This window comes from Sycon ciliatum, chromosome 4 (genome assembly GCF_964019385.1).
Source record: "Sycon ciliatum chromosome 4, ocSycCili1.1, whole genome shotgun sequence".
Taxonomy (NCBI): Eukaryota; Metazoa; Porifera; class Calcarea; order Leucosolenida; family Sycettidae; genus Sycon; species Sycon ciliatum.
This window is the reverse complement of record NC_088646.1, coordinates 42,089,776-42,105,821: the sequence shown is the minus strand read 5'-3', so window position 1 is coordinate 42,105,821 and position 16,046 is coordinate 42,089,776. Positions and strand designations below refer to the sequence as shown.

General features: G+C 48.3%; 1 protein-coding gene across 1 annotated transcript in view; it reads left to right on the top strand.

The window, feature by feature from the left end:
• The first annotated feature begins 1,779 nt into the window (after positions 1-1,779).
• Positions 1,780-16,046, top strand: part of LOC135813582 (uncharacterized) — a 15,645-nt gene continuing 1,378 nt past the window's right edge. Inside the window, exons 1-4 of the mRNA XM_065326674.1 lie at positions 1,780-2,229; positions 6,355-6,450; positions 10,808-11,023; positions 15,585-16,020. Coding sequence (XP_065182746.1) covers positions 1,806-2,229; positions 6,355-6,450; positions 10,808-11,023; positions 15,585-16,020 — 1,172 coding nt within the window. The 5' untranslated portion in view covers positions 1,780-1,805. The remainder of the gene's footprint in view (positions 2,230-6,354; positions 6,451-10,807; positions 11,024-15,584; positions 16,021-16,046) is intronic.

The window sequence follows — 16,046 nt, the reverse complement described above, 5'->3', positions numbered from 1 at the left end:
AACTGCGTTTCCCTCTTTGCCATGGGAGAGAATCGGAGTCGACCTCTGCCAACATGACGGTCAGGAGTACCTCATTGCTGTCGACTACTTCTCCAGGTACATTCACGCCATCCCGCTACGGAAGACTACCTCTGGAGCCGTCATCAAGGAACTCCACGAGCTGTTCGCCATCCATGGCATCCCTCAAGTCCTTGTGTCGGACAACGGTCCACAGTTCGCAAGTGCTGAATTCGCCGCATTCACAGCCCAAATGCCGCTCACCCATCGTACCAGTAGCCCGCACTACCCACAGAGCAACGGTGAAGCTGAGCGAGCGGTTCGAACATTCAAGCGTCTCCTGAAGACCAACAACAGCCTCAACGATGCCCTACTCAGTTACGGGTCAACACCCCTCGCAAATGGCTACTCGCCAGCCGAGCTCCTGTTTGGTCGTCGCCTACGCACACACCTCCCATGTACAGCGGAATCCCTCGCTCCAAGTTGGCCTGATCTTGCCAAGCTAAGGAAGTTCGAGGTGAGGCAGAAAGACAGACAGAGTGAGACGTACGACTCGTCACACCGAGCACAGTCTCTGCCACCATTGACCCAAGGCGACCGAGTCTGGGTGCAAGATCTCGCTTCCGAAGCCGTGATTGCAGACCGCGTCTCCAACAGGTCCTATATTGTCACGATCGACAACCTGTCCGAGTACCGCCGCAACCGTCGCTACATCAAGTTGCTACCTGATGTGCAACCAACACCAACACCGCAGTTGAATGTCACTACACCTGCAGAACCTCCATCCGCTGATGTCGAGTTCCAGCCTACCCTGCGCCGATCAGCCGGCCGCTGAACAGACTCGACCTGTAAACGCATTAGTCATTACTCATGCTATGATCACTCCAGTCGCTGACGCTGATGATCGTGAACTGCATGTTGTATTTGTCTGTCTCTACCCTATCTCCTCTGTATGTATATGACTAAATATTCTTCGAGCTGTTACCTCTGTAACCTCTCTCTCTTCGAACATAAAAAGGGAGATGTTGTGGTCCCGTTGTTGTACCCGATCCGTTCCGGGATCGGTTACCCATATGCATTCCCGTACTGTGTACATATATGGATCCTGGTTGTGCATCTTTATCTTTCGTTGTTCTATGTAAATAAGCTTTAGTTGTTGTCTGGGACTTGTGGAGTGAAGTTAATCTATGGAGTGCGGGAACTAACTTGATGTTCACTCAGGAACATTACAGTTCCAATGAGGGGAAGGGATTCGCCACGAAGATGTGCACGAGCTGTGTCCCTTGGCTACAAAAAATGTTGAACGTTACAGGATGACGAGACTAGTAAGAACATTGGATACACCAGCGTAACTACAACTGGATGACGCAAGGCAACAGACCACTCAACTTGAGGCTCAAAGGTATGTAAAGCACATAATGAGGGAAGCCAAGCGAAACATGGACTTTAGTAAGATATTGACTTTCGGTTCTCTCTCACACCTCACATTTGCAACAGCAAAACCACAGTGCAGGGTCGGCTGCAGACAGCTACATTGCAAGACAAATTGCAAGCGCTGTTTGACAGCGCTCGCTCAACAATGATTACGTCACTACAGTGACGTCAACCTGCACTGCGTGCCACAACAAAAATAATACAGTTAGCAAAAAAACAAGCTTCGCAAATATTCGAACTTTGAGAGAACATTGTTTCTCGTTTCTTTCGAATCCTCAGCCAACGAGAAGCGTACACTTTGCGACAGTTCGTCTTTGCTTGGATTCCCCACTTTATGTACTTATGTACAACGGGTTTCATAAAGTGTCTCAGGTATGAACAAGTGTTATACACATCTCTTGGCAGAAACCATAACTCTGCATAAAGTATGGCACTGTCTGAGACGACATGATTGTATATCCGTTCTACTCTTGTTTGTGGCTGTAGGTACACAAGCAGCTTCTATAGTGTGTGACTCACACATGTATACATACCATAGCATCTCATTCTCAGCAGATCATGCCAACCAGACGTGCTATCAACAATATGGTGGTCGTCCATTGTCTACAGACGGGCAGCAACTCAGCTGTGCCTCACAACTGCTGAACACATCGCAAGTTTTGCGTGACAACAGCGTCACCAACATACCGGTATACACCAACGTCACTAATGGGTCTCATTGCGCTACCTACCAACCATCTGCTAACACAGTAGGTCAAGACTCCTGCACCACAGCACGTCCCACAATCTGTGTGTCTCGTAAGTGCCCCGCTCTGCTAGCATCAAGTGGCCTACTCTATGTATGTGTGTGACAAATTCTGCTCAGGATTTCCACACACAGTGGACTCAGCAATCTCAGCAGTTGTTTTCTATCACATTGACCAGAGTAATAGTTTTTAATCGTCCTGGAAACGAACATGGTTCATTTAGTACTCGGACCCCTCCCCACCCTCCAAAATGAAACGCAGATTGCTATTCTGGACGACGAAAATAGCATGTTAATTGATATGTATGAACATCGTCAGTCGACTTGAGATTTTAGCTAAAACCACCTGCCCTAAAATGAACGATGTTCATTCCAGGCACGACAAAAACTATTTCACCGACCCCTAAGACAATACTATTGATTCTGTGTGTGTATTCAAACTAGGGGTCAAACGGGTGTACCGGGTACCCGCCCGTTAATCTCAGGTACCGTTAGTAAAAGGTACCCGTTTGTAAAAAAAAAAAAAAAAAAAGTGATCCTATCGTATTCCAAGACTCAAAATAGGTGTCGTCACGGGTTTGAGAACCGTGAACGAACTGCCTCTAGGCTCCTCGCCACGCCACACAACAAAGGACCAGTGCAAATTGTTGTTAGAGTACTTTTTCTTCTACTTCGCTTCAGTAGGCGATGGAGAACTCATGGTTATCAGACAACTAACACTGACAACGGACGACGACGACTGACACTGAGACAAGACTAGACAACAGAATATATTAGATTGAAGGCGTACAACGGGGACAAGACGAGCAAGTGTGTACCAACGGGGACAGAAGACGGTGCAGCCGCATGTAAGCAGGAGTCAAAAACAGCGCAGCAGCATGTACCACGACTCAGCAGCATGTACAACAAAGAGACACAAAAGCAGCCACATGTACGACAAAGAGCTACACGTGCAACCGCATGTACTACGAAGAGACACAAGCACAACCACATGTACAACACTATCCCCACCAAAAAAAGACATCCGCTCCTGTGGATGGAAGTGTATAAATTTAAAAAAAAACAGAAGAAGACAGACCGGAGAAGAAGACAGAAAGACAGGATAAATGAAATGTGGAGCAACATAAACAGGCGACAATAAAACAGAAAAGAAGTAGGGCCACAACTGTTGAATGCATGACGAGTAGGCAGGAGGGTTAACACCAGTCGGGAGCCCCGCAAAACTGTGCATCAATCAAACGGAACCTGCAAGCAACAGATTTTGCAGAGGACCCCGGCTGGCGAGCTGTTCGACCTGTAGTTGTCCCTTTGGATCTTGATTATTTGAACAGCACCAACCTAGTACGCCACCCACCCAACAGTCAAGACAAACAAAAGTACACAATGCATGAGGAAACAGGGTTAAGCCGACGGACCCAGAGAACAGCCAGGAAGAACACGTTGACTGAAACAGGAGCAATTAATCAGTGAGGATACCATTGAGGACAGACAAACAAATCGGTTACCATTATGCAAAAGATAATGAAGAAAAACCACAGGGCGCTACCCTGAAAACCCACAGGTCTCTAACCTGAAAAAAACCACAGGGATTGAACCTGAAAAAAACCACAGGGATTGAACCTGAAAAAACCACAGGGATTGAACCTGAAAAAACCACAGGGATTGAACCTGAAAAAACCACAGGGATTGAACCTGAAAAACACGGAACTACATCCGCTTCGCAAAACCAAAAAACCGAGACAAAAACTGTCAGGGACCGACTGGGGCACGCAAGGGCCAACCAGCAACACGCGGAAACCATAACACCCGCAAGGCAAAACCGATACAACAAAACACAGGATCCCTGCAGACCACCAGGCAGACCGTGGCTCACCATGATCAGACGCCCACCCAAACGAACTAGAGAGACCCACATGCCGAAACACAATTATTACAAAACCATACGCTCACAAAAAAATTCAACCTGGATCCGAAACGAGAATCCTACATGAAGTTCACACCTCCCACCAAACCGGAAGCCACCAGCTTTCCGACTGGGTGCACAGTGCATGACCGAGCCTGACAACGCTCTGCACGGAACATGGAGAAACTACTGCTACTACTAGTACTAGTGAAACGGTAGAAACACGAAACAAAACAATATGGATCGACTACAAACGAGGCAGCACCTCGAGAACGTTCAGGTGGACATCCAAACAAATCACGCGACACAGTCACAATATCGGAGCAGTCTGACGGCAACTCCGTGACAAGCACAAGTGCACAACACAAGACGAGATCAAAGCTACCCATGCTGAATTCACGACGAGCAAGCAAAAACAAGTTCCAGATTCGAACGCAAAGCACACGAACAGAAGTTTGAAATTTTCATACACACAACCGTACAGTACAGGGTAGTCGATCTACTAGTCAGAGCGACACAGGAACAACGAACACAACGGGGCGAACTGACAACGAGCAGCTAGACTCACTACACACTCGAGCACAAGAGAACAAGGTTCCATGGACTTCCTGCCGGGACCAGAGTCACCCAACGCAAAACAATTTGAAAAAATTCGAAATCGAATACAAGTTACGGCAACACATTACGCAGAGTAGACAATTACAAAGGCATTCTCACCTGAGTAGGCGCTCTCATGAGAGGCTTGGACGTTCGTGAGACTCAAGTAGCTGGGCCATGGCGAGAACACGAAGAGGAGACGAAAACACAGCTGATATGGAGACGAACTCAGGGTCGTAGATACGATTTGTTGGGCGCCAAATGTCGTCACGGGTTTGAGAACCGTGAACGAACTACCTCTAGACTCCTCGCCACGCCACACAACACAGGACTAGTGCAAATTGTTAGAATACTTTTCTTCTACTTCATTTCAGTAAGGTGACTGGAGAACTGCTGGTTATCAGACAACTAACACTGACAACGAACGACGGGCGACTGACACTGAGACAAGACTAGACAACAGAATATATTACAGTCAAATCTGCCGTAAGCGACCGCCCCTTGGTGCAAGAAAAAGCGGTCGCTTACGGCAGATGGTCTCTTACGGCAGATGTATGGTAAATCCGGCATACCAGGTATATGCTTCCATGTACTCAAATCGACGAGAATAATGTGATTTTTTATATCATTTTATTGGATATTCAACGACGACCATACCCGTATAGTACGCGTATGCGACACGGCAGTAGATCAACACTGTACTGCCTGGACTTGAGAGCTACAGCACAGCCTCAGTACAGGCCAGGCGCCAGTCGATCGCACTTGCAAGACAGCGCATTTTCACACTTTGCAGTTGACAGCGCACTGGCAAGTACAGTTTCGCACCTTACTGAACCTGGGTCGCGGTCGCTTACAGCAGATTTGAATGCAGCCACCGTGCATGAAATCGCGGTCGCTGGTCGCGCACAGCAGATGGTCGCTCTGGACAGATCAGTTTGTATGTGAAACCGTCGGTGCACGGAAAATCGGTCGCTAACGGTAGATGGTCGCCTACAGCAGAGGTCGCTAACGGCAGATTTGACTGTAGATTGAAGGCGTACAACGGGGACAAGACGAGCAAGTGTGTACCAACGGGGACAGAAGACGGTGCAGCCGCATGTACGCAGGAGTCAAAAACAGCGCAGCAGCATGTACCACGACTCAGCAGCATGTACCACGACTCAGCAGCATGTACAACAAAGAGACACAAAAGCAGCCACATGTACGACAAAGAGCTACACGTGCAACCGCATGTACAACGAAGAGACACAAGCGCAGCCACATGTACAACAACGTTATCAAAGTTCTTTGAGTAAATAACCCCGCTGGTTTCAAATTCTTCTCTTATAACCAGTATTATCTACTATCCTGTCGTGAATCTACACACTTCAGGCGTCAGGGGATTTTTCAGGCGTCAGGGGATTTTTCAGGCGTCACGGGATTTTTCAGGCGTCACGGGATTTTTGATCGTTGTCTACTAATGAGGTTTGTCTAGTAGTCGATGTCGTACTAACGAGGGTAGACATGTAATCACAATAATACGTAGAGCAAGTTTAAATTCTGTTAATACAGGCACTGCTCAATTGGTGTTACCAGTGTTGTCAACCCAGACAGCAGTATATTTGGGTTTTTTCTGCAGTGTAATATGCTTCTCTGTTCATTGTTGCAGTTTAATGTACTTCTGTTTTCATTGCTACAGGGTACTGCAATAGCAGTTACAACTTGGTGGCGGTACCTGGTGAAGACCGGTGTGTGTGTAGACCCGGTTATTATATCAGCACACCCGCACACAGCTGTAAGTGATATGGTCCCATCCCCACACATTCTCATTCTGTTTGACTGACCAATTCCCAGGATATGAAAACTTGTGGTCTTCTATTGTAGACCAAGTCTGGTATACCTTGATTGCTTGATCAGGGTGTGTGCAGACTGACATTAAAAACAGGCCAACCGGGGAGTAGTCACAGCGAGGTGGCCATGATATTAACACTGGTGGAACAGTGTGGAAGATTTAACGGCATTTAGAAAGCCTAGACACAGGTTTTGCAAAGCGTACAATGCGGAATGTGATGTTTGTTGCTGATGATTGTATTGTTATTTCTAGTGCACGATCATGTCAATTGGGTTTGATCTGCCGCCTATGCTACAGTACGTCCTCTATCCTGCGCAGTTTATACTTGTTGATGTCATCTTCAGTTTTTATACTTGTTGATGCCATCTTCAGTTTATGCTTGTTGATACCATCTTCAGTTTATACTTGTTGATGCCATCTTCAGTTTATACATGTTGATGCCATCTTCAGTTTACTTGTTGCTTACTCTAAGCTCCTCGGCACATATCCAACCGATGAAGGGACTTGAGGGTCTCTGTTTGCTGCCGGGGATCACTCTGCTTAGCTCTGGTGATATTTCAGAGTTCTTGAGAAGGGAGTAAGGGAAGGGGGGGGGGGGGGAGGCAGCGCTCCCCCCCCCCTTCCCTTACTCCCTTACCCTGATAGCGCCCCCCCCCCCCTTCCCTTACTCCCCTTACCCTGATAGTGCACCACCCTACTCGTATATTTTAATTCGATTTTTGGGTTCACGCAACGAAAGTGCCGCCACATGTTCCATTCAGGGTCCTCGCTGCGCACGTACGTTCTATTTTGTATGACAATACAATACAGGTGGAATCCTGGTAATTCATTTTTCCAGGACCGATTTCTATCAATACGATTCCCACATAAAAAATTCTGATAATTCGAACCTCGAACTCGATATGTCCGGTTAGTTAGAAGTCCCACAGATTCCACCTACATAGAAAATGTATGGAATTTGTGCTGATAATTCGAAGTTAGCAAAGTGTAATTCGAAGTTCACTGTACACTGTACTGGTCAGTTCAGTTTGCACGAGCAGGCTGTGCCGGTCAGTTCAGTGTCAGTAAAATTTGTGCCGAAGGTCCATAGCGCAACTCTGCGTGACCATGAGAGTATTTTGACATACATAATGTGTTGTGGGTTCATGTTTGGATAATTAGAATATCCGGATAATTAGAAGTTTTTCTGGCATTTTGAGGTTCGAATTATAAGGATTTCACCTGTAGTGGAACATGGACAAAATGGGTGAACTGACTGTTTGTTTCCCCTGCCAACCTCACGGTCACCTCCGCTATGTATGCAGCTTCAATTGCTAGTGCAAGTGCAGGGCTGTGCTGCCACTTTTCCAAAGCATATCAACTGATCAGGTAATACCCTCTATAGGAAGGCTGAGCAGTGCATTGAGTGGAAGCTGGTCACCACAAGTCAAGAGTGTTGTCCAGCTACACACATAGCGCAGTGCATCGACAGCACTGCGCTATGCTGCAGAGACTCATCAGATGCAAAGGAGATCTGGTACAAACAGTATCTGTTCATGCCATGCCCCCCCCCCCCCCACCCTGCAGCTGTTTGCATGTGAATATGCATGTGGAGCATGCCTGCACTTTGAGTGCACAATCTGCAAATGTATACCCCGTGATTGTAGATGGACAACACTACAACAATACAAGTCTGGAGGTAGCCATTGCAGGCTTCGTCTTCAAGCTCTGCGAGTTCTCTACTGCAAGCATGCACGCATGCGCACACTATACATATGTACATGATTACATCACTACATCTCCCCCTTCAAATAAAAAAAAAGAAGAAGAAGAAGAAATCAAAATAAAGGAACAAAGTGAAGAAGGAAAAGCCAATTAATTGAAGAGAAAAAAACAAAAAGAAGAAAAGGAAAAAAAACACGATGCGAAGGCGCATGCCATGCGCCAGTCATTCAAAACTGCAAATCACTGAGAAAAACAAAACAAAACACAACCACGCTACATACTACCGACAAGCGGCTGTGAACGAGGAAAAAAACAAAAAAATGTCAGCACAAAAAAACGGGAAAATGGTCTCTACGTGTCCATGGACACACTGTCCCACAGCAGCAGCAGTCATCCATAAAGCCGCTCTGGCCTTCTCTGTAAGGGTTACCTGACGGCCAGAACGGGTTTTCATGCCATCATGAAATCGCTTGGGAGACTCACTGGCTGGTGAGCTGGTCTGATCCCTGCAGACATCGCTAGGAGAAACTGGACGAGGCGAAGAACACGCGGGTGAGGCGTCAGCAAGTGCAGTATGGGTGAGAGGGGCCTCGGCTTCCGTTGACGCTGGCACCAATGGCTCACTACCTGTCGCCGATTGTGGTGCGGCCGGGCTAGTCGGAACCGGAACACTAACAGGAGGCGTGGACAGCGGTGACTTGGGTACGGAGGCAACAAACTCAGGCCAATCAGACGATGCAGCAGCGGGTGAGACCAATTCTCTGACATGTTGGCGGTTACGAAGCAGAATCCGGACACCGTCGGTTACTCCCACTTGCCTCCCGTACTGCTCCACCACGGTCCACGGCTTGGCTGGATCATTGTATCCGTCATGGAGGATCACCCGCTTGCCCGCCTGCAGATGTGGCAAGGCCTTCACTCCCCGACGAGCGTCATGATCACGTGCCATTGTGGCCTTGGCTCTCAGCTGGATGCTGGGGTTGATAATGCGAGGAGGGATCATGGTAGGAACTCTGCTACGCAATGGGCGAGAGAACAGAGCCTCGTTTGGAGAGGTTCCCAACATGCGGTGTCGAGAATGTCGGACGTCGAACAGAACCTGGTTCAGTCGTCGACGGAAAGGTAAATGAGGCTTCAGCGCCACCATTCTTTCCTTGACGAGACGATGGAGTCGTTCCACCATGCCATTGGAACGTGGATAACGTGGGCTGGAGCGGATGTGACGAATGCCCAGCCGCTGCAAGAAAGTGGTCATCTGCTCCGACACAAACTGTGGCCCGTTATCCGAAACCAGTACAGACGGTAGACCGAATAGGGCAAACACTTCATCTAGCTCGTCCACGATAGCTGTAGTGGTTGTAGAGGACAGAACCTTGAGGATAGGGTATCGGGAGCCATAATCAATGAGGGAGAGAACAGAGTGGCCCTCAATAGATACCAGGTCGATTGCCAGCTTCTCCCACACGCCTTCAATCTCAGAGCGTTGCGACTGACATACGGCCGCAAAATGTCCGACCTTGCTACAACTGCGACAGCGGATGTTGGCTGCAGGGCAAAACGACTTTCCCTTAGCATGGGTACGGCCACAGTACTTGCAAGACCCAGATACTGTACGTGGCTGTCTGCGTTGCTGTCTGGTCGCACTAACGGCGGCCACTGAGCTAAACTGATTGGCAGGCTCTGCCGGCGGATCATACAGCTTACTCTCCGCATAGGAGGTCTCCAGTGCCACTGCTTTGGTGATGGCATCTGCGAGGGTGAGTCTGGACTCCTTGAGCAACTCGCGACGAACTTCGGGGGATTTCAAACCTGCAACCAACAGGTCCCGCACCTGGGAGTTTACCACGCTGTCCACATCCGTCGCCCCGAATTTACATAAGTCCACTCTCTCTCGTAAACGGCCAACGAAGGTGGAGACGGATTCCTCCGGCCCTTGTTTGAGCTGCCGGAATTTGTGACGTTCTGACGTCGTATTGATGGTGGGACGGAAGTGCCCCAGAACGGCGTCCGTCAGTGCTGCGTATTCGTCTCCAGGAGAACCATCATCATTTGCTGGCGGAGAAGGAACAACCAGACCCTTCACAACTTTGCGAACTGAGAGTCCGGCCAAATTCAAAAATAAACGCTTTTTGTCAGCAGCAGTAGAAACATTACAAATTGCTAAGTAATCGTTGACATCCTCGAGCCAAAGCTCAAAATCGGCCCCGATGTCGCCGGCGTAATCGGGTACAAAATCCTTGGGCACTCTGCCCTTCGTTGTCATCTTGACCTGTTCACTGCGCCAATGTAGATGGACAACACTACAACAATACAAGTCTGGAGGTAGCCATTGCAGGCTTCTTCTTCAAGCTCTGCGAGTTCTCTACTGCAAGCATGCACGCATGCGCACACTATACATATGTACATGATTACATCACTACAGTGATCATTTCTCGATTTCTGCCAGTTCCTGCCATTACTCGAATATCCGTTCACTCCACGAATAATCAAATTCTTCCCATTATTTGATCATTCTTTTCAATACCACAACTGTGTATGGGTAATACCCACCTTATCACACGACGGATTGTAATGTGCTGGACTGCCCTTTGTTCAGGTGAATCCATTGTCGACATGCTAAATATTACTGACGAAGGGCTTGGGAGTTCAAACGTCACTGTTTTCAGCTTGATTGATTCAGAGTGGAGGGTGCACAGTGTCTACACACAGAATACACTACAACAGCTGGCTAATCTCTCCTTACCAGAAGGGAGATTTGCCATCAGATCTGCTGAGCGGATCATCTACACGTTTTCCGAATCTCTACAGGAAGGTGAGATAACGCACGTGTGTATTTATTCATGTTGACGTGTGTGTGTGTGTGTGTGTGTGTGTGTGTGTGTGTGTGTGTGTGTGTGTGTGTGTGTGTGTGTGACTTCAAACAGCTGTGTGGTGGATACCAGGCTAAAAATAGTGGCGGTCAATTCATCAGCCTTGCAAGCTGTTGAATGGTGTAATCCCAGCACAAGTTGCTATGTCTAAAACATAGCTGTTCGCTATCATCGCTCCCGCGATGGGCATGTCTGAGGTCTGAGGTCTGAGGTGTGTGTGTGTGTGTGTGTGTGTGTGTGTGTGTGTGTGTGTGTGTGTGTGTGTGTGTGTGTGTGTGTGTGTGTGTGTGTGTGTGTGTGTGTGTGTGTGTGTACCATATGGTTCTGTGGTATGTGCAGCGATTTCCAATCGATAGGTTGCGGGTTCGATTCCCGACGATTATGGTCACACACGTCTTTCTTCTCTTTCTCAGACTCTTCCTGACTTTTCTTTCATATTCTCCTGGGTGGTTACCAACAGCCAGTGTATGCCGGAGTATGTGATGTGTGTGCGGGAAAAAAAATGAAAAATACCAAAAATAGGGATTCACTGGCCAGAAAAAGTCACTTCAAATAGCTGTATGGTGTAGACCAGGCTGAATAGTGACGGTCAATTCTTCAGCCTTGCAAGCTGTTGAATAGTGCAATCCCAGCACAAGTTGCTATGGCTTCTGCCGTAGCATTGCTATCATCGCCTCCGGCGATGGGCGTCAAAAGGTCAAGGTCAAAGGTGTGTGTGTGTGTGCGTGCGTGCGTGCGTGCACGAGTGCGTGCGCGAGTGCGTGCGTGTGTGATTCCCAAAGACTCTTGATGCGAGCAATAATCAGTTCAGAGAGCTAAAAGCTTGTCTCAAGCCATGTTAAATAACAAACCCCTCACGAAAGCAACCACTCTCTCTCTCTCTCTCTCTCTCTCTCTCTCTCTCTCTCTCTTTCTCTCTCTCTCTCTCTCTCTCTCTCTCTCTCTCTCTCTCTCTCTCTCTGTCTATCTCTGTTGAGGTTCGACCTCAACTGACTGAACTGCTACTGATCGGCATGATATCAGTCGCCATGTATCTGACTTTGTATTGTCGTCACTACCCTACGTGTAGTGCACGGTTTAGCCGTGTTTTAGTGTCGCGCGGTATCTGCGTGTCACGTGCTTGTTGCTTTGCGCAGGCTTTCAACCATACTTTTGTGGTAGATTTGGTGTCACGTGTTTGTTTCGTCTTGGTCGCTGTGGACACGCGTCATTGGTTGGTGGTGTTGTGCGCATGCGCGAAACTGTGTGAGCTAGTCTTTGGTCTGTCGTCTTGTTCAAGATGTAGTCGTTTTCCGTGTTCTTGGTTATTCGTCAATAAAAGAGTGTAAAAAGGCAGTCCAGTGGTGGCGGTTGAGCTGATGCAGTGATGGAGAAGTAATGGTAGACTTACAACTACAACATTTGGCGCCCAACGTGGGGCTCGAACCCACGACCCTGAGATTAAGAGTCTCATGCTCTACCGACTGAGATTGTCGTCGGGGGTTTTTATTCCCTCGCACGATAGCCCTTCCGATTACTCTCTTATTCATACACGTACGCCACACGCAGAGGACAGAATGATTATCATTGTTGCTCCAAGGAGAGTCTCAGGAAGAAGGCACCCAAAACAACCAGAATGCGCACGATAAGCATGCAAGCATGCGCACAACAACAAGAACATGTACGATAATCTCCAACCGGCGCAGTCCGCGCGCGGTCCGCACCAACGTGCCAAAAGGGGCACACACGTGCCAAAAGGGCAGGGACAACATACTTCCACATGAAAAAAATGCATCCTCTCCTGAGGATGGGAGAAAAGAAAACAAAACGAGAAGACAGACAGGAGAAAAAGAAATCAAATGTGAACAACATACACATGCAGATACGCAGGGCCAAAACAGTAGGATACATTAGTAACTCCGGACAATGGGGGAAAAGCCAAAGCAAAGGGGTGGAAAGAAAACAGACTGGGCCCACCTATAGAGGGAACCGCCATCTTTCAGGCGTGGGCCCCCGGAAAACAACCACCTCGCCCTGGTGTGAAGACAAGGCAAACCGACGCTACTGCGAAGACCGCGGCAGCTGAACCGGGTGACCAGTCATCTGACAGCACAGGAGTTGTCCGGAAAACCATCGCGCAGCCGATGGGGCTACGAAAACTCACAGAGACATACACAGAAAGAAAGAAACACGGACTGACGCAAACATCTCAGCAACACTAGGAGCCAAAATTCAGACAAGAAAAACCACAAGAAGGAATGGCAGAACAGCAACATTGAACACGCCTACGGATACAGGGGCAGTCTATCCATGAGGACACCAGATAGCACACAAACAAATCGGTCACCAATACGCAAACAAAAATTAACATAGAAAAACCACAGGGCGCTACCCTGAATAACCACAGGCCTCTAACCTGAAAAAAACCACAGGTCTCTAACCTGAAAAAACCCACAGGGATTGAACCTGAATATCACGCGTGAAACACATCCGCTCACGAAACACAAAAAAAACACCGTCCTGAACCCTACTGGGACGCACAAAGGCCAGCCAGCAAAACACGGAAACCGAACACCCGCAAGGCGAACCGATACAAATAAGCGCTGGATCCCACCAGTCCACCAGGCAGACCGTGGCTCACCATGATCGGACGCCCCCTAGGTGAAATGAAGAGACCCACGTGCCAAAACACAAATACCAAACAACACACTCACAGAAATATTGCCACCCGGACCGTCAACGAGAATCTCAGAAGCATGTTACACCACTGGGCGTCAGCCATTCCACATGAGCGGGACAACCAGGCGGAGCACTAAAACGCTCGACACAAAACATGAATACTAGTAAAACGAAAAAGAAAGCACTTGTACTTGAAACTGGAAACGACGGAGTGCCACCACATCGAGTAAATCGATGGGGACATCTACCAAACTGAAACAAATCGGAAGACACAGGATCGGAGCAGTCCGACGACACCGAAACGACGTGCACCAGTGCACAACACAGGGCGAGTAAGCAAACACGAGCAAAGCTACCCATGCTGACTACCATGATGACGTAGCAAGCAACACGATGAGCATGCACGACAGCACAGACAACAAACTAACTTTCAAGTCAGAAGGTGTGAAAACACAGTGCACACGACCACTCGAACAGCCGGAGGCCGGAGGGCGACAATGTACACTGGTTCAAAACACCGCACACACAACGTGGGCCACAATCATGTACTAACAGGAGCGAGGCTCGAACGAGGTACTCGTACACAAGAGAACAACACGGGACTTCAATGCCACGAAGCGACACAATTATTTGAAAATCCCAAATCGAAGACTAGTACCAGGAGAACTACGTACAAGGTACAAAACATTACGCAGGGCAGACAAAGCAGGCTCACCTGAGTAGGAGCTCCGACGTCAGGGTTGAGCAGATGGAGCAAAGCGGAGCCATGGCGAGGACGCGTGGAGAAGGCAAGATTTGAAGCCACGGCGAAAAACGAAAACGATCTCAGGGTCGTGGGGAACGATGCCACTAGCTGGGCGCCAATTGTCGTCGGGGTTTTTTTTTCCCTCGCACGATAGCCCTTCCGATTACTCTCTTATTCATACACGTACGCCACACGCAGAGGACAGAATGATTATCATTGTTGCTCCAAGGAGAGTCTCAGGAAGAAGGCACCCAAAACAACCAGAATGCGCACGATAAGCATGCAAGCATGCGCACAACAACAAGAACATGTACGATAATCTCCAACCGGCGCAGTCCGCGCGCGGTCCGCACCAACGTGCCAAAAGGGGCACACACGTACCAAAAGGGCAGGGACAACACTTTGAGTGAGTTGGGAGTTTGTGCTGAGGGAGTTCTGGAGAGAGAGAGTTGGAATGGCGGACATGGTTTTTCGAGTGGTTTTCCCTATTATTATTATTATTTCCCTTTTGCTTTGGTCTTGTAGTATTGTCTGAGATCATGATAGTCTAAGTAAGAGATATCTCAGAACCCATCCAGTTGTTGTCTAACAGTCTGCGAACGAGCGAGCCCGACTCAACAGTCTCTTCGTCTCTCTCTCTCTCTCTCTCTCTCACTCTCTCTCTCACTCTCTCTCTCTTTCTCTCTCTCTCTCTCTCTCTCTCTCTCTCTCTCTCTCTCTCTCTCTCTCTCTCTCTCTCTCTCTCTCTCTCTCTCTCTCTCTCTCTCTCTCTTGTTATGAAATGATGTGTTGTTTTCCTGTGTGATGGCATTCTCCAAACTGTCTCGTCTAGTCGCGTGCATGTGTGATATGAGCATGCGCGATTTTGTAGTCGAGAGTCCTTTTGTCAGTCTTCTTGTTCGTCCCTTTCAGTGTAGTCTTGAATTTCCGTCATGTCAAATATAATTATAATGTAAACCAAACTAGGCTTGTCCTTTGTGTCCTGCATCCCGGGGAACGGAATGGCTGAGATTCCGTAACCCTCTGTTTGTCTCTCTCTCACCCTCTCTCACTCTCTCTATCTATCTATCTATCTTTCATTTCTTTCTCTTGCACTACAGCTGACACTGTTGCAGCAGAGCTGGCCGAGCATCGCTCCCGATTCTTCATGGTGAACAACAGCTTGAATGATATCCTTGTACCCACAGCCCATCTGCGCAGCTACCTGGCCGACCTGAACATTTGGTTTCGGCGGTACCGAGTCGAGTGCATTAATTTTACTATTGCAAATGAATCAGACAACTGTAATTACAGTCTGTTCACGGAGACACACCGGTTCCAGGATGGCCTGTACGAGTTTGCCCTGTCTCCACTCACCTCTACGATACTTAGTGTAGCAGTTCTATACACAGTTGACCTAGGACCGACTACCACTGTACCGCGGATGGATGGCATGCCTAGTAACAATGGTAAGTATTCAGTGTGTTCATGTTTGGATGATGATGTTGTAACTCGCTTTTCTCTACCTGCTCCCAGTTCCGTGCCATCTCCACACTTGTACAAAGGGGACGACGATGACTACA